The following is a 27,118-nucleotide window of genomic DNA, read 5'->3' as shown; positions in this document are numbered from 1 at the left end:
GGAAACTCTTTACTCCCTTTCTGGCTGTTTAGCTTTGCACGGTTTTTTAAATGCTCACTTTTATTAACATTTTAGTTTATTCTTGTCACAGCTGTCACCCTTCCTCTTTACTGTGATTTCAAAGAATGAAAAAGGAATTTGACGTTTTCCTTTAAGACAATCTTATACTTTAGGTACTTGCTAGAAAGCAGAGGCTTCACTGATAACAATCAGAATTAGACATGTACCTGCTCAGAGGGTGTCATAAAAACAATTGAAATAAAACCATTACACTATACATCAGATTAACAGCAACTCCCAGAACAAAGCCTTACAGTGTATAAAAATAGCTACGTAAAAAATTTACATAAAGGCAAACAAAAAGAAATCTTCAGTGCAGACATTTACAAAAAAATATTTCAAACAGAACACAACATGGTGACCTATTATCATGGCTGTTGCCAAAATTAGTTTGTGGGTTGTTTTTTGTTTTTTTTTTTAGCTTGAGATAATTGTGTCTAAAATCCTTTGAAAACTCGGTAGTATGATCTGTTTAATACTTGAACCATGAATAGCTGTCACTTCTTTGTATATGTTTAAATACAATCCACGTTCATGCTTCAATTGGTCTATATGTATTCTCTGAAAATATGAAAGATAAAGCCAGTTTAACATTTTACAATGTTAACCAACATTAACTACTCAGTATCTAACCTTCAAATAAACAGCTACATGAATAGCACTCTCTTCTGCAGTTCAGTGATGAGAATACTTTCTTTCATGATAAGAACAGCTGTTGCAATATTGTTCCTGGTAAATCCAGTAAGTTTAGCTGGCAAGTAATGGATTTATGCCCATTTCACTTCTGTAGATCTACTGATCTGAAGATAGGAAATAATTAGAGTAAAAGATTGCACCGAAAGCACACACTGTTATTTGAACGTCTGTGTTCAATAAATATCCCCAGCTAACTTCAGCTCCATCTAATCCCCTCGATGTTGCAGAAGGTACCAGGTCCAGAAAAAAAAGTACAAAACAAGCCCTAACCAAAAGGCTACAGGATTTTCCCATAGAATTGCAGTAGAAATGCTGGGTATTTACACTGCAACTTTTTCAAAATCCAAATTTACTGATTTTCCACTTTTAAATCATTCATAGGGCATAGTTCCCTTTTCCAAACTAGTAAAACAGTGATATTGATAGCAAAGTGCATACAGCAATGCTGCATCTCTATATACTATATCATCCTCTATATAAAGTCAGTGAATTCTGAATATTTAGTGCAAAAATAGTGCCTTGTACTTTAAAATCTCAGATAACACTAACGTATTGAAATTATTAGTAAGGAGAGCTGTCGTTATTTAAATAAGAAACTTTTTAAAATCTAAATATGAAATGTCGTAATTCCACTATGTGCTTTAGAACCATGCTACCGCCAGTAGGTATCCAATGCTATTTACTTAAGATCACTGAAAATGAGGGCCGTCTACAGCTTTCCTGATGAGAAACTCACAACGTAGCACCACTGAACATGTACGAGTCTCATTTTTAAGAACGGCTGATGACTAACTCAAGAAACCTCTATGTGGTTAGCTGCTTTCCGCACTCTTGTGCTACCACAGTGTGAATTTAAAACGGCCTTAGTCGGACAGAAAAATGGTCTAACCCTCTACTTTGGGTAGTAAGAGGAGAGATGCAGCAGTGGCACATACATATGCACCAGTGGTGTATATGTATGTGAACACCGGGTGGTGCTGTTGGAGCTTTGTAGTGCTCCTGTAATTCCTAACAGAACTTCTGCATCTACCCAATTATTTGTATACACTTCATTTTATATGGACAAACTTTCATACCTGTTACTAACCTAACATACAGTGCCTCTTTCCAGGATAAAATCAATAATAGTATAACTATGTGAAATCTTGAGTAAAAGAATGGTTTTGTTCTAAAGAAAGTTTCATGCATTCTGCAGTGATGATGAATAAAGCTGACCAAGGACTTAGAAACTGTTGCTTTCAGTAAGGCAAGAGGGGTCCTGTCAATACTGCAAGTCGTAACTCAAAACCTTCGAAATTATACCTAAACATACTCTTCATACACACACACACACACACTTACATGTGTATACCACAGTGATACATTATACAAATTTGTATTTTCGTTTCCCCAAGTACGTGGATTAAAATAAAGCCAAGTACTAAGTTCTGTCTGAATGTCAGGCTTCTATAATATCTACATATGCAGGCATGAATTCTTAACGGGCCCGAGGCCTGAGTCTGTCTGTCCTAATACGTCCTAATACTACACCACTCAAAATCACTCCACTGCCTCACCTCTGAAAGGTGAGCAAGAGACTCCAAGCTACCACCATGATCCCTAGAGAGAAATGGGGGACAGAGAGATGTTAAATGCTGCAAATATGAAACACTTACCTGGAATGATGACTGACGCATTTTCTCTTAAGTTTCAGATTTATGATTGTTTTCTTCTAGTTTTTTGTTTTCTTCTATATTTCCAAGATCTTTGTCTACATGTTTTGATGCTGTCCTATAATGAAAAATTAAGGTCATTTTTGTACTTCTACAGTATTTTGTTCCATCCTCACATTAATGACACTCCTCCCCTCTCAGTAAAACAGAAAACTCTCACAGTTCTGTTCTGAGCAGAGCAACAGGCTTGCATATGTCTGTAAAGAGGCCAATAGCACCAGTTCCCCCACTGGCATTAGCACCACAGGAAGTATTGCAATAGGGCTCTGTGTGTGTTTGATTTACTTCTTGAGGAATTCGGAATTACTCAGAGCTAGCAGACATTTAGTGAGGTTAAACCAGTTGTGCAGATCCATGTTTCTTGACAGATGAATTGTGTAGCTTGTTTCAGTAAGCAAGAGTTTGCTTTAAGGCGTACTAAAACGTTACAAGCGTGGCTAAGATATCTTGATCAACAGAGCAATCTTTTGTGTACTTGTACAAATTGACTTTCAGCGCCCGTGCCAAACGGAAGCTCTTTAAATGTTGAGAAATTAATGAAAATCTTGGCAATACCGAAAAAAACCACTGCTCTGGCTTCTAGATCTGTGCTAGCTATGACTGACAAGGTTTGGGTAAAGAGATATGTTTGGGGGGCGGTGGGGGGGAAGAGAGGTATGCCTCATTTAAAATAGCAGGTCTTCCTTAATGCAAGTAGTGGAGATGAATTAATGAGTTAAGTGCTTAGTTTAGCTTAGCACAATAAAACCACTAAGGCATTCATTTAATGTGTGAGAAGCCTCACTGTCTGCCAAGGTGAAAGATTCCTGCAATGCTGCGATAACATTTTGAAGGCCACAATTTTTAAAATGTAAATGGGCACATGTGTTTGAGTGGGACAAAGTAAATCCCTTGTGTCAAAGCAGATTATCGTATCCGCGCTTTCTCGATGGATAATTTGTTTCCCCTACAGAAAAGTAACGTCTGTTGTGACAGATTCATGCATATGCTCACCCTTGCTTCAGGGTAAAGACCCGCAGCGACACTGACTTGCAAAATACAATGAAGACACAGGTTAGCAAGATAGTGTGACATGTCACGCTGACGCCATGCAGGTATATACGTCCCAAAACCGCTGATCTGAATTTTTGCTAGTGGAGTGTTTCTGTGCACATCCTCCCTCTGAGCAAAGGCCGCTAGCAGTGGCTAAGCACCATGTGTGCCCTGGGCTGACGTAGCCTGGCACGGGCCCGTCAAGAGAGCAGAGTCTAGTCCTTGTCTCAGAAGAGCTTCTGATGGAGTGCAAACGCACCTCACCCCCCAGAGCTCTGGGAGCTGGGCAGCAGTGCTTGAGGCAGAGGGCCGGGGGGGCATGGGATTCTGGGCCCGAAATCCCACAGATTACACTGAACGGGACTGTTCTAAAATCTTTTTGCGTTTAGAGTAGGTTATTTCCTGAGTGGCTGTAAGTTTTACTGCTTCAAAGCTGCATTTACCTTTTACTATTGGTTTCAGAGTGCTTGTTATGTTTGTGTGGCTGACAGGAAGGTGTCTGTGCTGAAAACCCACTTACTGCAAACACCTGAACTCCTGCTTATGGCAGGCAAATTTAATTTTTAAAACGTTGAGATTGTATGACAAAGTAACTTGCTTTACAATGCTGAATTTCTATTGTGCACTAACTTTCTACTTTCTTCTGGTATTCAAAACCTGAAACACATGATGTGCGCAGAAGGAAAGGATGTGAGATGCAATGAAAAAGAAAATGCAATGATTGACCTTCTGTGTTCTTAATAACGCTTCATAAATCTCTTTAGTCCTAGTAACAAAGGAACAATGCCCCAAACAAATCCATTAAAAACCTTTTTTTTTTTAAATTAAAAAAAAGTTTGATTTAGGTAGAGCACAGGATTTGGCTTGTCATGTGGCTAACGAGCCTTTTCCATAAATCAGTCTTACAAAATTGGAGACAGCAGGGAAAGAGATGAAAAGCTGAAAGAATGCGGACTAGAGCAATTACCTGAGCTGAAATGAGTTGGAGGCGAGAGAGCAGTATCACGCATGCCTGCCCTCGTGTAACTGCTCATGTCTGCTCTTGGAGACAAGAGAGAGGACTGGAAGGACTGTTGGCATGGCGCAGTGTGATCCCTTTTTTGGCTTCTTATCAAGAGTTTTACAGTGCCCAAAGCAGACTGAATCTCACATGACCTGATGCTTAACAGCAGAGGGAACTGTAACTAGCATTACTTTGATTAGGTTAAAATTATTCAATGACTAAATCTAGGAGATTCTGCAATGCAATCAGGTTTTGATTTTCAAAGTGTTCCCCTCACTGTCACCTCTATTTTCCTAAAGCCAAAATGGTTGAAAACAGGAGCTTTAAAAGGCAGCATTCTGACTTTGAAAGAGGCAGGCAATCCAGAACTCTTTTGGAGGATGCTATATACCGCTTGCTTGCAATGACAGCAGCAGCAGTTTTTCATGTCTGACAATCAGATGGCTTTAGGTTCTCAGTGTCTGAGACTAAAATACAGCAGTTTAATTCTGGTGGTTTGGTGATCTTACTGACTTTTTTTTGTTGTTGTTGTTCCCCCAATACTGATATCTAGGCAGATTCACCACCTCAGCACAAGCAACTGCTGCCTTTTTAGTGCTAGCTAAATAGTGTTATTAAGAGACAGGAGAGTACTTTTGCACTGCGTGGCAGCAGTGTGATCCATTGGCAGTGCTCTGCCAACAGCAGAGGAATAGGTGACCCTGGCATGGCACCAATCCTCAGGGCTCAACAGATGTGGCCGGGGTTTGTAACAGGCTCAAAACATGGTTTCCACCGCTCCTGAGGTGACTTGAGGCACAGGACAAATGGCCCTTTGCCAGCTTAACGTTCAACAAAAGTTGCTCCTTACTTTTTTGTACCTTAACTCCTGTCAGCTTGCTCCATTTGCAACTCAAGAGTGACTTCCTGATGATATCTGAGCAGCTGGGCAATGCAGTCCGAAGGGATGAAAATATTCCTGAGGATTTGCCAAAAAGGGCAAGACAGCCCCCTTTGCCCAGGCCATCTCACACACTTTAACATTATCTACAGCCCCACAAACAAAGCCCACACCTTAGCATGCTCTGGCCATATTGTTCTGAAGAGTCAGAAGTTGGTTCTATGAATATGAGTTTACTGATGTCTCCCAACTGTTTTTTTTTAAATTCATTTGTAAAACACACATCATTCCAAGCTCTTGCTAAAATCATGACTCCTATTTTACATTTATCTGTGCTTGCTCTTCATGAAAATAATTATCCTTAGGGAATTCTAATCAAAATCTCTCTGTAAGTAGTACAAAGTGAGGTTTTTAGTTTTCTTGGGAGAGTGTGTGTGTTGAGGGGCTGTTATTTTCATGGATTTGGTTTAGATACTGTTCATAGCATTGTTTTAATATAAAGACCATTTTCCATTGCAATTGTTTTGCCTGCTGTAGCGTAAGTACAGACTGCATACAGATGACCCAGAAATTGTTGTTGGGTTTTAATTCCTGATTTCTTTTAATCTCACAAGTCTAGGCCTCACCCTCAACACTGTTTAAGGAAGAAAATCTGCAGTGCTCCTTGTCCTGGTTACCCAAGCTTGCGATAATGACAGGTAAGAGAATACACATCAGTGCTGGCTGCTGAAGCAAGAGCCATGGTTTTCATTAAAGCTTGCATTACTTTTGAAAGGCAGATGTTAGACACTCGACTGAACTGTTGCAAAAGATTTTCTAAGAGCTAATGGTCTTATACATCCAAATCTGGATTATCTGCAACCTCTTTCAATTTACCTGTCCTGGTTTCAGCCAGGATAGAGCTGGTTTTCTTCACTGAAGCCAGTGTGAGACTGGGGTGAGACTTGGGATGAGAAACTGTTGATAACGTGCTGATGTTTTGAGTTGTTGCTGAGCAGTCAAGGACAGTCCAGCTTCTCGTGCTGCCCTGCCAGCGAGCAGGCTGGGGGTGCCCGGGGAGCTGGGAGGGGACACAGCCAGGACAGCTGACCCAGGCTGGCCAAAGGGATGTTCCATACCATACGATGTCATGCCCAGTACGTAAACTGGAGTTACCTGGGGGGCGGGAATCACTGCTCAGGGACGGGCTATCCATCGCTGGGTGGTGAGCAACTGCTGTATTGGGCATCACTTGTTATTGTACATTCCTTTGTCCGTATTATTATTGTTGTTATCCTTGTTGTTTCCTTCTCTCTTTCTGTCCTATTAAACTGTTTTTATCTCAACCCACGAGTTTTTTCCCAATTTTCTCCCCTGTCCCACTGGGGGAGAGGGGAGTGAGCGAGCAGCTGTGTGGTGCTTAGTTGCTGGCTGGGGCAGCATTACTACTACAACATTACTCCAGTCTTGCCTTCCACTTCCTCCAATTATTTTCAAATGTCCATCGGTAGGAAATAAAGGCAGAGATATTAGAAAACTATTCCAGTTATCAAGAAAGGAGTGACCATTACAGAAGATTTGTGACATGAACTGACACTTGCAGAGATGTTTCTAATTTTGTCTTTTCTCTAGAAGGGAATTCCACAAAAAACAGTATGAATGCTGAGGCTTGTTCAAACACACAGCAAGTTTCCTACATATTTGGCCTGCCATATTTGGATTCATATGCTCGTTTCCTATAAAGTATCCGAAAAGCAGAATTGTTATGCTTCAAGTGTTCAGTTTCAGAGATACTAGTAACATTCTTGATTATCGTGACCTAAGAAGAATTTCAAGAGTTTGGTGTGCTCTGAGTATGAACAATCTTAAGACTGCTGCTGTGCTTCAGTTTGCTCAACTGAATTTTCCTTCACTGCATTTTAAACTATTTTAACCTTGATCTAGCCTCGTGTGACTTGAGACTTGTCTACCTCCAAACCCAAGGAGCAAAAATGGGACAATGGTCTAATCTACATGCAAAACTTACATGCCTAGAGAACAGGGAGCTGGGTGCATTATTTTCTTTCTAAATCTTTAATTTCTGCTGTACTCTCAGCTGTTTCTGGCAAGGTGAAAATTTCACATATGAAGGATTTAATGAAGATGATTTACTAGAAGAATCACACAACTGAGGTCTAACACAAACATTCTGGAAAGATTCTGAAGTGCTGAGTTATATTCTGTTTGGTGCAAATTAGTTTAAAATACCCTGTTTCCAAAAAGGAGAAATCTGTAGAAAACAAGTCTTTGGCCTTCTGCTCAGATGAAGGAGAAACATGGCATGCTGGGGTAGGTAGCCTCAACTCCCTATTCAAGAGGGGGCTGGTTGCAGGATGTGGAATACAGATGAGTCCCTGATTTATAGGATAATACTCATAGTGAAAAGAATATGTGGCAATAATCAGCTTTTGCACCAAGTGGAGCTGAGGCAGTGAATAACCATATAAGTGATTTATTGTGAATATATTCCAAGGCTACAAGTATAATTCCTACTTTAGTGTGGATGACAAGACAATAGAAGATTATACAAACCACAACATCAATAATGAAAAAAAGTAATGTGTTTCTTGCCTCGGCAGACTTGAAAAGCTCTGTGCTGCTGCCTTCTCAGACTTTCCTTTGGCGTCACTTTGGGGATAGAGATTAGGTGAGTTACTGTTCAAGGGTGGGTTCAAAAAATAACTACTAACTGTTGGCCTGTATGGAGATGGAGGGGTTGTGATTAGAGACAGGTTGTGTCTAAAGATGTAAGGTGCTTTTTCCAAGGTCTACTTTGATTTCTAGGCTATAATTAGTAATGAAAACTTTGTCAGAATACGTATGGACACTCCGCTTGCTCTTGGAAGTATGGCTATGGCGTGCAGAAAACAGGGAGGGTAACAACAGATCAACTTAAATATATGCTGAGAACAGGAGACTGATGCATCATTTAAGGGTTTCATAGGCCAGCAATCATGCATCAAATATGGATACTATTATTTAGCCAATTCTATCTGTAATTTTTACTCTAAGCTTGTAGCCGAGAAATTGAACTTGAGGAAAAGAAGTGTTGTCCATTTTGAATATGCTGTATCCTATCTTTGAAGCTAAAAAAAGTTATCTTAAATTATAAAATCATCTCAGCAAAGGTCATGCTATATTCTACGATTCTTGTTAGCTCTCCCTACACCATATAACGGTACAAGGAAAGATACTTTACCTTCTCTGTCCTCATTATACCCAAACCACCTCTTCCAAAAAACCCAAACCAGTGAACCACAGTTTCATGATTCCACATTCTCATATTCAAAAAGGAAAGACAAAAGAAAATTAGTCTAGGCATTATTACACTAGTAGCAAGATATGGGAGGAGCAGCTCAATGTTATTATCACTGTTTTTAATTTCTACCAAAAGAAGCAAAAGGAATGTGGTTCTGTGCTTGGGTAATTTATAGCAAGTCTTTAGTTGAAAAACTTCCAAAACCTGCTCAGTTATGGCTGGAGTAAAATCCTTATGTATTATCCAAAAAAAGAGTATTTTCAAGCAGATGGAGAATTCCTTGTTGTACTTTCAGATCAATGAAAACATATTTGTTCATAGTAAAATCCCACTACCAGTGGAACATTTTATATCTCATTTGATCTAATTTTAATGAAAGGTCATAGAAAGAACAACTGAACTTTAAGATTGCTTCTATACCTGTACTGATTTGTGCACGTTATGCATAACTACCTTAATCTTCCCTGTTAAGAAGCAGTTGCAAGGAACACTTCAGAGGGCAAGCCTACCCTCAGTTCTCCCTGGAGGCAAGTGTACGGGATAAGGCCAAATCTCATACAGTTATGGCCATCTTTAAAAGGATAGAGAAACATGGTTACTTTTTGAGATAATCCAGTTTCTTTTCTAAGGTAAGCCTGCTGTTAATAAAGAAACTTGAAAGCAAGCAGGCCTTACTGGCAAATCCTGTTCTATGGCTCGGATGGCTGAAACATATTGATGTGGATGATAGCTTCTAGATTTTCAGCAACACAAGGTCCATATTTACCAGTTTTACTTCAGAGATCTCAAAGTATACATGAACAAATGAATTAAGGATCTCTCTTCTCCCTGAGATGGTTTAGACTTTTTCTGATTCCATTTCTGAAGCAAAAGAGCTACTCAACTTCTTAATGAAGACAGTTTCTAGTACCAGTAAAGCCACACGAAGGTAACATCCTACAATTAAGTAGCAGGTACTATATTTAAATGCAAGAATCAGCACAGACTTGGCTGTCATTACAGGTGATAATCTATGAAGAGTCTTGGAACCCCACCTCCAGGAGATGGGTCCTGTTAAGCATTAGGACAAGACCATCAGCGGTACCAAATTTCCTTTTTCTATTAAATGCACCTACTGTAACAACTTTTCCCCACTCAAACTAACTGGAATGCTGCAGGAAGGAAAACAGGTAAACATACATTTTTGCTTATCATTATTCTTTTTTCAATTTAGCATAAAGTTTTCCATGAATTCTTACTTTGATTTCTTCACGTAGAGCCAGTAGACAACACCTGCAACCAGAGCAGCCAGCAGAAGACCAACTACAATCCCCACTATTAGCTTTGCCTGGTCATTAACCTTTTCGCTATTGTCATCTGAAGCAGAGAAGAAAAGTTAATGAGGTGACCTATGATAAAGTAAAGCATTACACCATTTCTAAAGAATTTCCATCAGAAACTAGAAAAGGGGTCAGAAAGTCAAAATTAAAAATAAAGTAGGCATTGTTCTTAAAAACACATTTAAAGCTTCAAGAAAGTCACATTCTTAGTCAATCATGGCACCAGCTGTTTCAAATCAAGTCCAACTTTGAACAACTGTGGAAATTGTTTAGTGACACTACATAGGTCTTGAACTGAGACAATCAAGAGAAAGGGTTATGGAGATAGAAAACCATACATACCACTTCTATCCTCTGGCTCATCGTATTCTGGAATACTTACTGAAATTAAAAAAGTAAAATTAAATTAAAGACAAAATGTGTTGTAAAACTGAACATCACCTTTAATTTCAGAAACACTGAAACTTCATGTGATGTTTAACAAACAAGGTAATTAATCTTATCTTTAAGCAGAAGTCTTTCCTTTGTAATTATAATATATCCAATTGGAGAATCTTATTCAATACCTGTGATATTAATCTCAGAAATATTTCTGACTATTTCTGTGCTACCCTTCCACAAACCGTAGCTTCTCACCACCTTTCGTCCTTGAAAAGTGACATTTGATTCAAGCCCAGTATGGCTGATTTCTGTTCCTAGTCAAGTTGTACCAGTAATAATAAATTGGAATTTGGGGACTAAAGGATGATGTTAATAAATAAGTAATAAATAAAAACTTTTGTCTTATAAATAATGTATTACTTTGCAATAATTTTTACTATTATGTTGTAAATAATATTACAAAATAATATTACCTTTGTAAATAATATATTGCATGCATGAGATAGCTAGCCAAGAAAGTCGTGAAGACTAAGTGACTTCATCCAGAAAGCTATCAATAAATTTTATGTACTACTGATCCGGAATGGATTTACAATTTCTTGACTTAAGACAAAAAGGTTGAATATCTTAGTATCAACATTACTATGCAGACCTACTCTTCGTATGAGTGTGAAGTGTGGGTACTTTATGTGAAACTGTAACTTTAAGGAAATGGTCTTTAGACAACACTCACTAGCAGAGACATTCAGGGAGGTCACAGTCCTTTCTAGCTCATTTTCGGCAATGCAAGTTAAAGTCACATTTTCCTCCGGAGCAATTACAATTTTACTGGAAAATTTTCCATTAACATATTTGGTCTCCTCTGTCTGAAAAGGTAAAAAATGAAGATTAGTATCCTTGAAAAATGCAAAGAACAATACATGCATACCTCTATTACACACTGAATTTCAGAGAGAAATAACTTTCAACTAATATTTCAGTTTTCCCAACAATAGCAATAATGCATTATTTTATTAAATGGTAATGTGAATATTTGCAAGAAAACGCTTTGGCCAAGATATGCAGCTCTACCTACATTTTGTATAGTGTGCACTGTAAGACCACTGATAAAGATGCATTTTGAGAAAGTTAACCACATTCTGTATTTGCTTTTGTTTCTCTCAACTACTTAAATATTCCAAGTGACAAAATTCTTAAAGAAAAACCCAAAACCAGACTCCTAAGGTCTTCTTTCTTTCCATCTTGCTGTTTTTCATTTCTGTCTCTATAAGCAAAATAATCACCGTAAGCTTTTTCACATTCTAGCTCTCCAAGTTGTTTCCACACTAAGCATTATTTTGCCAAGCTACGTGTATTCAGTAGTACCCACAGAATCTGTACTGTAATACTGATGTAAAATTGTTCCTTAAATTTGCTGTACATCATTCTTAGATTAATACAATGTCCAGAGAAAATGATCAATCATTTACAGAGCTTCAAGACAATTCCTGCCCTGTAGCTTCAAGGAAATGGACAAATTAATTTTAGTTGCTGAGGGGAGCAGCTCTGGAGCCAGCCCGACCCACAGCAGAGGGGCAGATGCCAGTGCACAGGGGATTTTCCTGAGACAGGGAAAAGCCGGGGCAGCGGAGAGACCTGCCAGGAGCTGGCAGCTCTCGCAGGAGACACTGCTGAGGCCTGGGGAGCACCATGGCCACCCCCCCACCTATGAAAAGCGGATGGGGGAGCGCCAGCGACCAGGAGCGCTGCCAACAGGGCCAGCACACAGAGCATGGCGCGGCAGCCGGGGCGCGGCACGGAAGGGTGCAGTCACCCTACCAGCTCAAGAGGTGAGTTCAACTGGTGGTCATTACCCTCTCAGAAGGAGCTATCTATGGTATGCACCTGGCAGAAAGCCATGTCTTCTGCACCCACCAGAATGGATGTGGCAACCCAGAGCGAGCTCCAAGGAGACCTTACTGCAGCCTTTCAATACTTAAAGGGGGCTTATAAGAAAAATGGGGACAGACTTTTTAGCAGGGCCTGTTGAGATAGGACAAGGGGTATCAGTCTTAAACTCAAAGAGGGTGGATTTCTACTAGATAGACGGAAGAAATGTTTCACAATGAGGGTGGTGAAAACACTGTCACAGGTTGCCCAGAGAGGTGGTAGATGCCCCATCCCCGGAAACATTCCAGGTCAGGTTGGACGGGGCTCTGAGCAACCTGACCTTGTTGAAGGTGTCCTTGTTCATTGCAGGGGGGTTGGACTAGATGGCCTTTAAAGGTCCGTTTCAATCCAAACTCTTCTAGGAGTCTGTTCTATGCTTATATGAAATTTGGACAGCTATATGTAATTTCTGAAGGATTAAAGAAAAACCTAATGGAGTAATGAAATCTACAGGAACACTGTGCGTTGTACTTCCAGTCTCTGACTGCTGGTATAGATGTCTCATTTATTTTTCCTGCTAAGGCAAAATGCGGCAATGCTTTGCATGTGGTTTGGTAATCAATATACTTCAGTTTGCTTATTTTCCAGGTATTTTTCCTGCTGTATATGGATACTCCTTATTTCTCCCCCAGGATGACTGCATTATGGTTCTGTTTCCAGTAAGAAACAACAGGTATAACCATACAAAAACAGCTATAAATAATAGGGTAAAAACTGCAAAGCCCCCATGGAACTATATTGACTGTATTTTCTGACCTGTACTTGCCACGTTTCATTACATTTCACCCAGTTAATGTCTATATCAAGTACCTGTTTCCTTACTAATGTAAGTTCTATAGTTCCAACATTATTTGTAAATAATAATTTGTGGCAAAATCAACACAATACCCGGATAAAATGACTAAGTACCTACACTTAAAAAATGCATATTTCATTTGTAATTTTTCCTTCCAGCTTTGGCTTGTAGCCAGTGGATCTTCTGTGCCTTCACCTCCTCTCTTCAAAAGACCTTTATCATCAGAAATCATCCATGTAAGTACCATGTAGCTACAGCTACCACTTATCCTTCTCTTAGATAAATGAAATAGACTTAGTTTCTTCAATCTCACTACCTGGAAAATGTTCCTTGATTTTAAATCGCACCTCTTATGCACTATCTTTTGGTGAATAAAGTAACAAAAAGATACTTGCTTTGTTTATGATGCTTCCACTACCAGTAACTGTCCATTGCACTGCTGGTTTGGGGAAACCTTCCACATGGCAGACAATTGTTTTAGACATTTTATTTGTGTTGGTTTTCTTTGTCATTTTGATTTGAGGTTTTCCTACAAGAACAATATTACAGTTAACAATTTTGTTTGAAAAGGACTATTAATAATCATAGCTATCTGCCCCCTTACCTTCCACAATAAGTTTAAGTGTCTTTCTTTTCCTTAACCCTTCAACCTCCTGTAGAGTAGTTTCACAGATGTAGTTTCCAGCATCTTGATACTGAAGACTTGAAAATGATGGACTTGTTTGCATTCTGGTATTGTCCTGATAAAGTAAGGAGTTAATCTCTGTGAATTCTAACACAGAATACATTAACCTTTAAATTACAAATGTGACTACTATCAACAGAATTTTTCACATGCTTTGGTAGATTAGAGCCTTATTCTTAAAGTGTTCCCCCATTAATAACTACATTTGAATAGCTGACAGCAACATAACAGCATGAAAAGTGGAAACTACTGGAGATCTATAAAAGCCACACCCTTTCTCCTTGAAAAACTTTGCTTTCAAATTAAGGGCGTAGATGGGATCAATGATCAGTTCTGAGCTTTTCTAGTAGGCTGGCCAAAACCACTAGTGGTACAAACTGTCTGAGACACAGCCAACTCTCCTCTAGGCCAGGCTTATGAGATAAACATATGCTACTAAACAACCATCAGGTATCATTATTTTTAGTTTCCAGCAGTACACGTGTAATTTAAACCCACCATCTATGATAGCTACCTTTTTCACCAGCCACTGAACATCAGTTGCTAACATCCGATCTCTCAACCTGCCTTGCCTTTTATTATTTATTGGAACCAAGACCAAGCTTGCCTCTGAGAAAACAATTAACGTATCCCAATTCCTTCAAACGGGCTTTGCTTCTTAGAGAAGCAGCATTGTACAGACCATTTCAAAAAAGTTGTATTTGTGTTACAGTAGGCATTACTTCCCTCTATTTGAAAATTAAGCTGATAATTACAGTAACTCATTTTCAGTCATCAGCTTGAGTCAGTAGCTCTCATTTTAGCCATATGTGTAGGACCCATTTTAACAATATTCTTTAAAAAGCCCGATGAGCTTCCTTCCTTCCAAAACACTGAAGTAGTAGCAGTAATATGAAGAGGTGAACACTCAAATGAAGTGTGAAGTAGATGAATTACTGACCTTTATCCAAAACACTGTTGCATTTCTACTAGAAGAAATCGTGCATGACACAGGCAGGGCCTCTCCAATCTGTTTTGTGACTTCTCCACTAGGAGTAAGCTGCAAATCCAAATCTGGGATAGAAAGAACATTTGTCAAAAGTTAATCTTGGAAAGCCTGGCCCGTTTCAAAGGCTTATGAAGGAAAGAAAATATGACTAATTGCACTCATTAAATTCAAGATTTCATTTCTTCAATAAAATCTAAGTCAATTTTACAAGTAAGGGAGAAGAGAGGATTTTTCTAAAATAGGCATTGCAGAACATTCATGTTTTTGCTGCAATTATAGGCTAAAAGGAAAAGCAAAACCTCACTAATCACAAGACAAATGGATACCTTTTTTTCACCTTGTACTGCTGAAAGAATGACAGAGGAGGTACAAGAAGCTGAAGGAGTACTTCACATAACAGTATGTGCATCTTGAAAAGGGACTGCTGTGAGGGTAGCTTGCTATGGGCCAGGTAGAAATGTATCTTAAGGGGAGAACTTGTGCAGGTGGGGACAGATAAACCTGAACAGCAAGTGTGGAGAAGAGGACAGGAGGACAATCAAATCTGATAAAAACAGTTGATGTTTATCCTCAGCATCTGGAGAGGATGAGGACGGTCAATACAGGGTGTGAGAGACATGATACTGACTGAAGGGGTGAGAAGTCTGAATTACTGGGTTGGGGGGCCGCACATCATGTGTGGCCCCTTGACTTGCTTTCATTTATAACTTAAAAAGCCATTTTTGTGTAGCTCAGAGTCCAAGCATTGCCTGACCTGTTTTAGCTCCTGGGAAATTGCAGTCAGTGATAGCTGTGTTTGACACAAGGCAGGGTGAGAACCAGTAACAGAAAGATCAGGAAAGGCTGCTCTAGATTTTTCTTAGTATAGAGATTTGGTGGGCTAGTGATTTCTTAAAAAACAAACAAACAAAAAACCAACAACAAAAAAAACCAAAACCACAAAAAACCCCCCACACTTACACTGAAAGAAAAGCAGAGTTTACCAAGTTAAACCTCTATTTTGCTTCCCCTCTCACAGTGCCTTGCTTGTAAGCCAAGTTGCTTCGTTGAATGACTATCACAGATGCGCATGCACGCACACACACACAGACACACGCTCTGAAATGGCAAGCACACATGATTTCATCATGAATATAGTATATGCTGGAAAAGGACTGCAAAACATCCTTTTGGCTTTTAAGCAGAGTTTAAAAAAAATTTGAGGCAAAATCACAGTAGGTAGAGGGAAGGGAAAATTGAGTTTTCCTTAACAAAACAGTGAACTTAGCTACTGGCTTCATTCAGTGGTTGCCCTGGGAACACCATTGTAATTAAAGGCAGAACTTCAGGGAACAACTAGGGTCCATCCTGTACTATTAGTGTGCATTATTATCTGTGCTACGAGTCTAATGCCTAGTCCGAGAGGTCACAAGAACTGTACTTTCATCTGTGCATGAGTAAAGCAAAAATCATACCGAAGAGATAAAATGGCATTTTGTTTCTGTATTCCTATGGGGACTTCTCCCCCTGCTTACCCAAACTAGTAAATGCAACCAAACTAACAAGACTCTCCATTGCTTCCACAAGAAAAAAAAAAAAAAAAAAAAAAAAAAAAGGACAAGACTCAGCCAGTGAGCATTTGTATATAGATTCAGATGGTGTATGAGATGTGTTTCTTCTTGCTCTGTTTTTTCTCAGGGTGACTTTCCTTCAACATCTACTTTAACCTTCTGTTTTTGAAGCAAGACAGCACCTCCAACCCAAGGGATCACAAAAAACATCTAGGAGGGATTTTTCTCATGCCACAGGAAGCAGAAATTCTTAAAAGTTTTGGCCTTCATCTCAAGCAAGACTGACACTGAGCCCAGAGCAATCCTTCAACCCAGCCTTCCTCCAGGGTAACATGCCTGTGCCCACCCCCTGCCCCCTTCTGTGGTATAACCAAGACTATAACCCCTCTCACACAGTGGTCTTGGTTGCCATACCAGTTCAGGAAAATTTACAGTGTGCAAGATGAACTGCATAGCTCAGAGCAGCATTTGTAAGGTGATTCACGAGGCAAGTACAGAATTAAGCTACTGTTTAACATAGGATCCCCTCTAGGAACTCTACCTAGAGCAATTTGATTTGGATTAATATTCTGCCAGTTTACCTGTAGGGTCCACAAAGAAATGTAATGTAGATATTTTTACCTCTCAACTTATATGCTCCATTAGTAAATAATCTCTTCTTGGTACAGAACTATGAGGAGAAAATATTTCTTGCATACAGAAGACTGTCAAAATTAATTTTTCTTGCCATTGGAAGAAAAACTTCGTTGCAAGAATTTTCCATTCATTTCCCATTTGGCTTTGAAACGTTCTTCATAAACAAACTTCTCATAAGGCACCATTTTCAATATATGCTAGCTCTTAATGTGGTCTCACTTGAAGTCTTGCATTGATTTCAGTGCTGTCTTTGCATACCAAGTAGCACAGGGAAGAGACAAGAGAGTGCATTCTGCATGTATTACCACGTCACATGAAAGAGGTATGGAATTAATGTGGGGAAGACTGGATAGTTTCCGTTTTGAAACTATTGCATATACAGGACAGGCTCCCCCTCCCTTTAAAGGGGGCCTCTGATGGAATGCTGTGCTACAACTGGGAAAACTAGGCACAGCACTTGCCTGTACTCCCCAAATATACTAGCAGACAACTTGAAACTTCTCCTAGGATACTAAGAATAGATTTTTTTTCTCCATGCAACATTCAAAAGGTGATTTTCCCTGTATTTTCAATGAGTCTGTAGCACAAGAAAAGCCTATAAAAAATTCCTACAGAGAAACACAAATGCTGAATTTCTAAAACCTTTAATTTACTGGAAGGTTTGCAAACTTATTTCCCCAGAAAACATATTATAGCAGAAAGGAAAGCATCACTAAGAAGAAGTTCCACAGCCCTACTCCATACCAGATTTTACATGCAGAAACAATTACAGCAAGAGAGAAAGAAAAGGGACTGTGGGTTGAAACAGTCACCTGCTTCTTCATAGCTAAGGGAAGGTACATGAGTCCTCTACTGCTAGGTGCTTTCCTTGCCTCGCGTAGGGTGTGCTTCTATAGCAGTTTAAGTGGTTGTAAACAGGTTTTGCCCTGGCCCTCTGCCTTTTCCTTCCTGGCCTCTGCCAGTATTGCTCATCTGGTCCTGGGCGAACTCACTCAAGGAAGAGAGCTGGCAGCAAATTAACAACCTAGTGTAAAAAAACCAAACCCACAACATAGATCCTATTCTGTTGCTCCCTCTGTTGAGGGACAAACCACGCCAACCGCAAGCACTCAGTTCTGCCGGATTTTAAATTGGGACCTTGCTGCACAGATCCTGTATCTGCTCTGAGGGGCAAGAGCTCAGGTTGTCCTTCATGTTCTGTGTGTAAGGAAGAGACTCTTTCTTCCCCCCTCAATTTGCTTTATAAATAAATATCTCCCTAAACACTACTGGTAGCTCACATGCTTTAATGTCAATTTTCAGCTTTCTGTGAATATCGTAATTTACATTCATCTTGAAAAAAAGAGCTTGGTATTGAGCCAGAATATTTTGTACAAAAATATTTAAGGGCTATAATGTGCTAATGGATTTTCATACTAGCAAGAAGCTCTCCCTACCTAGACACTGAAAGGAACCAGTGTAACTATAATGCTTAATAAAATCTGTTTGGCAAAAAGCACTGCAGTTGAAATTTACTATAAATAGTTTCACAGATTTAAACTAAAATTATTATATTGCCTGTTTTTTGTTGTGTTGTTTTTTTTAAGGGACAAGAAAAAAAAAAATCTAAAGTGACAAGATCAGAGGTGAGGAAACAAAAAGCCCTGACTCAGAACGAAGATTTTTTCAGTCTAACAGCATAGACAGGAGTATTCATCCATATGTGAAATGGTTAGCAAAAGCAAAAGAGGAAGAAAAAGTAGGACTGGATAGGTGTTAATAAGTATTATTTGAAGGACATCATGGAGGCATAAAAACATCTGAAAATCTAACACCAAAAATATAGAAGTACATTAGAAGGAGAAAGCACTAAAAATTACTGAGTTATGCAAGAAAATTAATACAAAGTACGCAATTTTGAAAGATGAAGGAGGATATTATAAAGCATCTAAGAGTTTTATGACTTTTTCAGAGGAGTCCTCACAAGAAAACGTGCTGCAGAAATGCTTTAGACCAGCGTAAGGCAAGACATAGAAATAGCTTAAACATAGGGCAGGGGTCTGGGTATTCAGGAATTACAGAACTACCCCTGGCCACTGCACCTCATTTAAGCAATTGCAGATAAAGGTGTTTAAGAAAAACAAAACAAAACAAAATGAACCTGAAGTGGAGCAGTAGGGTACTAGATTGTACCTATGAGTTCTGAGTAGTTGCACTAGCTGCCAACACTGGAAAGACTTCTGTCAAGAAAATACATGCTTCTCTCATGTAGTAAAGCTCTTCTGACATGCAGACAAAATAGCAGAGAAAGGAAAACTGGCTTGTTATAAATAACTTGGAGCCGAGGAAGCCATTCTTCAGAGTAACTATTTATGGAAGTACAAGTAAGACATGCACTCGGAGTAAAATAAAAGGGTCAGTTACACCACAGTAAACTACTAGTAAGCTACCTTTGATATTGGGCAGTTAACAGCAATAGTACAGAGCTCTCTTCAGATCTTACATGCCCTGACTCTTGGTAAACAGAAGGGGAAAACAGCGGATGACCTTATTAAATGCTAAATATTCATCAAATGGAATAGTGTAATTATTCATGTACAGATATATTCTACATGCATTAAATCTCTTCCAAGAAAAAAAAAATAATCAAAACCAAGTATACAGACATGAAGTTTCTTCTTATGTAAAGCATAACCACTGTGGAAACCTTTAAACTTCATTATCCATCATGTCCCTCTGAAACTGTAAACTATTAAAGGTATTTATGCTACTGGGGAGACTACAGACCATCAGTGTTTTTGGGGGAAACCTAGTACCATTGGCCTGAGTCTCATTTCACAGCCTGTGACAGTATAGCAAAGTTTGAAAGAGCTCCTGCTCTTGTTTTCTCACATAAAGTGTTTAAAAGCAACCATTGCTTCAATGGTTCAACCAGCTCAATGGCTGCTTTTAACATGTTGTTGATAAAGTGTGAGTAAATACTCTAGTATCCGGCTACAGAAACTTTACTGGGCTCTGCAGCTCTCATGATTCTGGGAAAAGTGAAAAAAGCAACTTGTTCTATGTGAACATAATGAATTCTGAAGTCTCTTCTCTAGACTCCTTACATGTTAACTTCACTGAGATAAGATGAAAGGATATTAGACTACTGTAAATTTGACTATGAAGAATGATCTTCAGTGATACCACTGTGTGTTTGAGTACATTCTAAGGCACAGCCGGAGCAGAATAATTTGCAATATATATGTTCACATGAGTGAGACATAAAATACCAGAATTTTCATTGTGACAGTGGAGCAATGTCATATACTATAAAAAAGTTACATGATGTGAATCTGTATCTAAGCCAATGAATTGAGAAAGTTAAGGTTTTCAAACAGAAATACATTAGAAAAAATAAAAATGACCTGACACTACTTCAACCACATCATTTAGTTCTGTAGGTTAACCAGACTAATCTACCTAAGCACAGCACAGAGACACCATCCCAGAATGTCCAAGATAGCTTTGTATCTTAACTAGGAGTGCAAAATGCAATGACTTACAGTGCACAGTGATGGTGATCGAGTCCATCATGCTTTTGTCAGTCAGAGAGCACTTGTATTCTCCTGTTGCGTTTCGTCTCACATCTGTCATTACATAAGTGTCTGAGCTTTTTATACCTTCTGTTTCTCCCTGTGGATGGAAAACAAAACATTTATTGTATATGGGCCTGCTAAAAATATTAATTTCTGTTGAGGATTTGTTTTATTATAAGGATGGTGAAATACTCCAAAATATGTATAGACACAGCATCATTGAAGTGTAGTTACCTATTAATAACATTAAGGTTTATTTCCTGCATGACACCATAGTTTTAAAAAACACCTACAATTAAGAGCTTACTCTCTTAATTGAATTACTAACTCATTTTAAGAGGACATTAAAATACAAAATTTGAAAGTTTAGCAGAAAGAAAAAGAGGAGAAAGCAAAAGACTGAAACAGTCTACAAGCAAGAGTGTTGCAGAAATCACAACAGCAAAACAAATTGTGTTTCTAAATCTGTATCTGAAATGACATACTCAGTTTAGGCAAAATCATGAAATTAAGTGTACCACATTACACATTTTTTAAACAGCACAAGCACACCTCGCTCTATCCTTATCACAGTATGGAGCCTGTTAGGAAATACACTACCTTATATGCAGTTACCTACAGAAAGTGCCGTTTTGAATTAGCCAGCAAGTGTTGCTTTCTGGCTGCCCAGTTCCCCAGTTTCCCCCCGATTACAACCGACTGACTTAGATCAGCTTTAAAACAAGCATGGAATGAAACCCTAATTCCTATCTCTGAATCTGGAAAGAGATTTACGATGCCTGTGAGTCTTGCAAAGAAATCACCAATTCCAGCTCTCCTTGAGAGAAAGGACTAGTACTAGGTAGCAGGGAGACTGAAGATAAGACAAACTTGGGTGTTTAGCTCGCTCACTGTGATAGTGGAGCAAGGAGAGATACCATACACTTTTTCCCTGGCATATAGCGAGTTCCTAGGATGACTCATTGAATCTAAATGGCTGTTCTGAGATAAGAGGACTTCGGCTCCCAGTTTCCCTTGATGCTCTTCAGCAATTCAAACACGCCAGGAGACCAAAGTAGATGAGGATTATGTTCAAAGGGCGACATGCATTTTTTGAAATACCTGAAAGCATGCCACTGCTTTTGGCCTTTCTGAAGATCAGCTCTGCTCATTACTACAGTAGGAACAAAAAAAGGGATCTAAAATAGGAGAGAGAAGCAGTACAGGGGAAGCAGGACTAGGAATCTTAGAATACAAAGCCACATCTGTCTGTGGGTTTCACCAATACTACAAAGATTAATGGTACCAAAGCCTTTATTTTTCTCAATCTGCATCCTATGCATTTGACAGATTTGTTCTACACTTTCTCCTGTGCTTGTTCTTTTTTATGTTGTTATGCCAAACAATTAATTAACTAAAGAAAAGAAATTGCACAAAGATTCATCTGTGAAATTCCAAAAAATAGCTGAATTAATTTCCTGTACTTTCACTGCTGGATCTGTTATGACAACAGATGAGACGCTTTTATCAAGATGCTAAACTGCTTTAGTCAAAACTGCTTCTTATCAAAATATCTATCAATGGGAAATGAAGCCTTGCGATTTTTAGCAGGTCCAAACCCCAGAAAAACTTTGGGTGGGGGGAGGGAGAGGTTTTTTTTCAAAATATTTTGCCAACTCGGGTGAGGCGTTCTGAGTCTGATGTAATGGCCAATGTCTTTCTCCACTTTTAGTTGCATCAAATTCCTGCCTTCATTTATTATAAAATCACGTATACACTGACATGTAGGAAGGGATGATACAGAATATTTCACCACGCAGTGACAGCGAGGCAGGACTTACTGGAATGTAAAACAGGAACTCCTGCGGAGGAGGGTTGCCATTTCCTGAGCACTTCAGAGTGACGTTATCGCCTTCTTTAATGGTACTACTTTCTGACAGCACTTGAATAGTCACCTTCTCTGTTGGGTCTGTGAAAATAATGTACACTTTTAATAGCTTCTGCAAAAACCCACACTATGCATACGAGATTTATGGCTGAAGAGTACGTGACTTTATCATCAAGCGGGTGAAGGTATTTGCATGTGTAGATCCTTTCATAAACGAACTGAATTTAATCACATGTTCTATATTTTTGCCAATGAAGTTCAAAGAAGCCATATGATATAAAATTAGTTTTTCTTCACAAAAATACCTGTAACTGAAACAGCAATGATTACAACCATGTCATGTGCTTAAAAGAAAAAAAAACCCTGATCAGTATGAAGAGTTTCATGGTGTGATTTCATTATGAGGGATTAACTTGTCCTCTGTGAAGCTCACTGTTTGGAGGACTGCAGCAATCAGAAAAACAACTGAAGCTCTCAACGCCTTGCATTAGTACTAGATAATAGCCTTCTTGCATTAAAGAGAAAGAAATATGAACTAAGCGACTATGTTCAGCCTATTCTATATGCTGATCACTATAGGCTTTCAGAAAGATGAATTTGGTCAACATAATAGGACCTTTAACATAGTCAACAGAACTGCAAATTAACATACTTCTGTCATGTTCAGTGAAGTTGAACTATAACTTACATTTTATTCTGGTAATTTTTTTAAGGCAAAGAGAGTATACTTTAATATATTCTATTATTTCTAAGTAGAAGCCTAAATATAATCTTTCAAAAACAAAGTAAAATGAACAAAATTAAAAGAAATAATACGGGCAGATAACTCTCACTGTTTTAATCGCAATGAATAAATAAAATTCCACGAAAAATGCCAGTCTTGCATTAAGACACAGTACAGTGCACCTTATTAGAAACTAAAAAAATCTACCCGTCAGAAAAACCCTCGCCTGACAGTTGATTTTGTGTGTTTAGCGAAGTGTGTGCTCCACAGCCCCTCTGACCCTTAAGGCATTCATCATGTCTGTCTTCTGCTACACGATTTCTCAATAACAGGAGCTGCATTCTGCTGTGGCTGCTCAGTGACGGAGAGCCCTAACACAGCGTCTCACTCCTCATAGGAGGAGGAGTACAAGGCTTCAACAAGCCACATCCTCCCTCCTTCAGATGCATCCATCCATCCATCCATCCATCCATCCATCCATCCATCCATCTCCTATTTCAGTACCTTCAGAGCTGAAGCACAACTTTTCCTGCTTGGGAAAGGGAAGTCCAGCATCGCTGCTGGTGTGGAATACAAGAGATGCCATGACATAGCTGGCCAGAAATCACATGCATGCCTCGTGGCAGCTGCTGGGCCAAAAAACCCAGTTTCAGGGGCTGTCTGGTGAGCTAGCCTGCTGCAGAAACTTGTCTCTCCTTCTGTCAAGTTTATGTGAACATGACCAAATGTGAATGACTTATCATAAAGGATGTCTAGACATACCCTGGAATTGCTTAGGTTTTGTCTTAAGACTGAAAAGGGATGAATTATAACGAAGAGGACTTTGATTTGGAATAGTTTTTTTCACAGAGATGAACAGCACTAGATTAAAAATGAGCACAGTTAAGCAAGAATGACATTCTTGCAAACCACCAGTCTTTCCTGTAGGAATTGCTTACCCTTCTATCTACTGCTATCAACCAGGAACAAATTTTTAATTTCATTCTCTAAACTGGAAAAAAAAAATCTACAGAAATAAATGGCAAAAGACTAATTAAATTGTTCTCTAAGGTGAAGAGGTCACCCTTCTGAGGAAGATGCAACCTGACGACAGGAAGATAGAGTGCTCAATGCCATGCTGAGTGCTGCTTAGCATGAGTAATGTGCTCCCCTGCTTCACTAATAAAGAGGAGCAGCCTGGTGAATGTGTATCTTGCCTCTCAGTGGCACATATCCCTGCCTTGGCCCGTCTTATCTTCTGCTGCTGTAAACCTGAGATTCTGCTTTCTGCAAGAGCAAAATTCTGGGAGCCAGCACCAAAAGGCAGTTACTTCGTAAATTGCTGCTACCCCAGGCCCACCATGGCCACAACTGCGTAATTTCAATGAAAATACCAAGGCTGGAAACAGCATGAGTATCAAGTGTCTTTAATCTGTTATGTAAAGAAGTTTATCCATAACAAGACAGACACTTATCAACAGGGCATGATTGGAAAGTCTGCCTCACAAACATTATCTTTTTACACTGATTAATGCTGAGCAGAACACAACATAACTGAGTCTAGATAATTTAGGTATCTGAGATACTATCTAACTCTCCATCTCCAAGAGTTCTCTTGTATTACTCGTGTTACTTTCGGTCGCTTGCTTGCTACAGCTGCAAACCAGAACTGATAACTACTGCTAGCTGAGTTAAGTTATCCAAGTCCAACTAGCAGCCAACTTGGCAGGAGCTAATTCACTTCTCATACTAGGTAACAGCGGCTGACTGCTGCCAGGATGTCAACTAGCTATTAAACACTTTAATACTAGAGACTGCACTAACCCAGAGCTAAAAAATCCCAAACAAACAGTAAAACACTTCTTAGATCCTGACTGAACAGGTATTATCTTTAAAAAAAAAAAATCTTGTGTAGGCATAGTTTTAAGCACGCTTTCCCCATTTCTTTATGATAAATGGGTAAGTTGCAAGGAATGAACAGCAAGTCTTGTTTATGATTTTTTTCTACTTGCTTCAGAGATGCAAAACACAAAAGTTTTGACAGGCAATCTGAAAAAAATGGCTGGGCTGAAAGACTTCCATTTCTTAGAGTTGGAGTCTGCCATTTTTCTTCATCTGCATTACATTTGACTCATTAAAGAAAATCACATTTATTGAGAAATAAACTAATCAGGATCACTGAACTAAATTAAAAAACAAAACCAAACCAGACATGTTCTTATCATCAACTAACAACAGTTATGAAATTCATCTGTTGAAGCTGTGCTTGTCTATTAATAAAGAGTTTCACAAATTCATCTGGAGATGCATTTAAGCAGAGTAAGGAATTGAAGTTACAGCAAATGAAAATACTCAGACAGGAAATTGGGTAACTCCATACTCTGAAGCCAAAGTTCATACCTGAGGCCTCTTCAGTACTGAAGGGTGTGCCTGCCTCCCACTGTTGGCTAATTAGCAGAAAAATGATACTGCCCATCTCTGGAGGAAGAACTATCTTAATTAAATTGTGTGTTACTAGACCAGGATTAAAAGAGTTGGTCTAGCAAACATTAAATCTTTAATACAGAGTGCACAAGATATCTGGTGCAGTGACTATTCTGCAGGGCTGTGCAGCCTTCTTTTTCCTTTGCTTTGGCTAGTCCTTAATTACAAATGCATGTAGTACATGCATCACAGAAACCTGCAAGAGCCTCATCCTCAACAGGTGAAGTAGCCTAATGCACCAAAGTGGTGGGGAAATGAGGACAGCAAAGCATCTCTTGGCAAGCAGTAGCAACAAGGGCTTTCTGGTCATTACACTTCTTCCTTGTCAACATCTGCCATGCACAGCAGGAGTTATTCACGGTCATGGGGCTCCACAAATGACAGAAAAAAATCCCAGTGAAATTTGGTACTCAACTTTAAAGGAAAATCAAAAAATAAATAAAACTTCTAGCTTTAAAGTGATGGAATAGGTGTCTGCAGGCTTGAAATCTCTATGTTATTTCCAAGGATAATGGTTGCTGTCCCAGAGGTTTTCTTCTCCATTAGTTCTGCTGGTTGTCATTCTGGAGAAACAGCTGGTGAAAAGGTGGCCTTAATTTACTGCAGCTTCTCCAGGTGAAACCAAGGAGCAACTGCTCCAAGGTTTGATTTCATGTGACCAAGTTCAAAACTTTGCAGTTCAACAAACTTTATCTATGAAGGAGAAGCAGCTAATCATCTAGGTAGAACATACCCTGCCACTTCAAGCCTGTGGCTTTTGTTTTCAAGGCCATGGAGCACACATGCTAGCTGGAGAAAACCAGTGCCTTACTAATTTTCTTTGTATTCAGCTGGATTACCAAGTTGTTACACAATGTATACTAGGACCCTATTAGATGCTGGACTGTATACTTAGACCCTATCATTGCCAAAAGAGGGACTTTTCTTTTATAAGCTGAGGTATTACCTGAAGTGTGAAGAAAGGAAAACACTTGACTGGACGTATTGCATATCTCCTGTTCCTCTGGCAGCTACAACCTGCTGCCTTCTACAGTCCTTCAGAAGTGTCGTTATACAAGACTTTGAAATGCCTCTTCCCCCCCCCCTTTCTAAGTGCTACCACCACATCTGATCTTTCTTTGCCAACTGCCTGTTTTTTTTATTCAAAGGAGGATTACCACATTGGTCAGTAACACAGCATGGAAGTTACTTTAGGACTTAGGCCAGCTGGAAGTACTTATTTACACAAATTCTCTACTTAAAAGTCTACCAATATTGAAATGATACTTTTAAAATGTAAAAATCAGCATCTTGCAGCTGTAGAGAAACTACTGCATTTTGTGCAAGCTAGTCTGCCAGCATTAGCTGACCCTGCAAAAATGAAGAACATGTGGGTATACTAAAAACTCTACTGTGTATTTATTGCATATTTTAGGGGGCACAGAGAGTCACTCTAATCAACCACACTAACTTCCATTAAAGTTCTGAAAAGCCCATTTCACTGCAACTTTTTGTGGTTACCACTTTTCCTTTTACTTATATTCAGTATTCTACTGTTAGAAAGCAAGAAATCTCAGGTAAATC

The 27,118-nt window shown here is 39.1% G+C and overlaps 1 protein-coding gene across 1 annotated transcript in view; it reads right to left on the bottom strand.

The window, feature by feature from the left end:
* Window positions 1-2,438: 2,438 nt before the first annotated feature.
* The window catches only part of ALCAM (activated leukocyte cell adhesion molecule), a gene marked incomplete at its 3' end in the record, with an annotated part of 118,939 nt that continues 94,259 nt past the window's right edge, over window positions 2,439-27,118 (bottom strand). The window contains exons 7-15 of the mRNA XM_081996428.1: window positions 22,322-22,449; window positions 20,469-20,598; window positions 14,711-14,823; window positions 13,690-13,825; window positions 13,477-13,614; window positions 11,094-11,222; window positions 10,322-10,360; window positions 9,899-10,016; window positions 2,439-2,526 (exon numbers count right to left, since the gene is read on the bottom strand). Of these exons, the coding sequence (XP_081852554.1) occupies window positions 2,439-2,526; window positions 9,899-10,016; window positions 10,322-10,360; window positions 11,094-11,222; window positions 13,477-13,614; window positions 13,690-13,825; window positions 14,711-14,823; window positions 20,469-20,598; window positions 22,322-22,449 (1,019 nt within the window). The remainder of the gene's footprint in view (window positions 2,527-9,898; window positions 10,017-10,321; window positions 10,361-11,093; window positions 11,223-13,476; window positions 13,615-13,689; window positions 13,826-14,710; window positions 14,824-20,468; window positions 20,599-22,321; window positions 22,450-27,118) is intronic.

The sequence above is a fragment of the Phaethon aethereus genome (genome assembly GCF_964289735.1).
Source record: "Phaethon aethereus genome assembly, chromosome: 1".
In the NCBI taxonomy this organism is placed as follows: domain Eukaryota; kingdom Metazoa; phylum Chordata; class Aves; order Phaethontiformes; family Phaethontidae; genus Phaethon; species Phaethon aethereus.
Note: the sequence above shows the minus strand (reverse complement) of the source record. Positions and strands in the feature narration are given on the sequence as shown.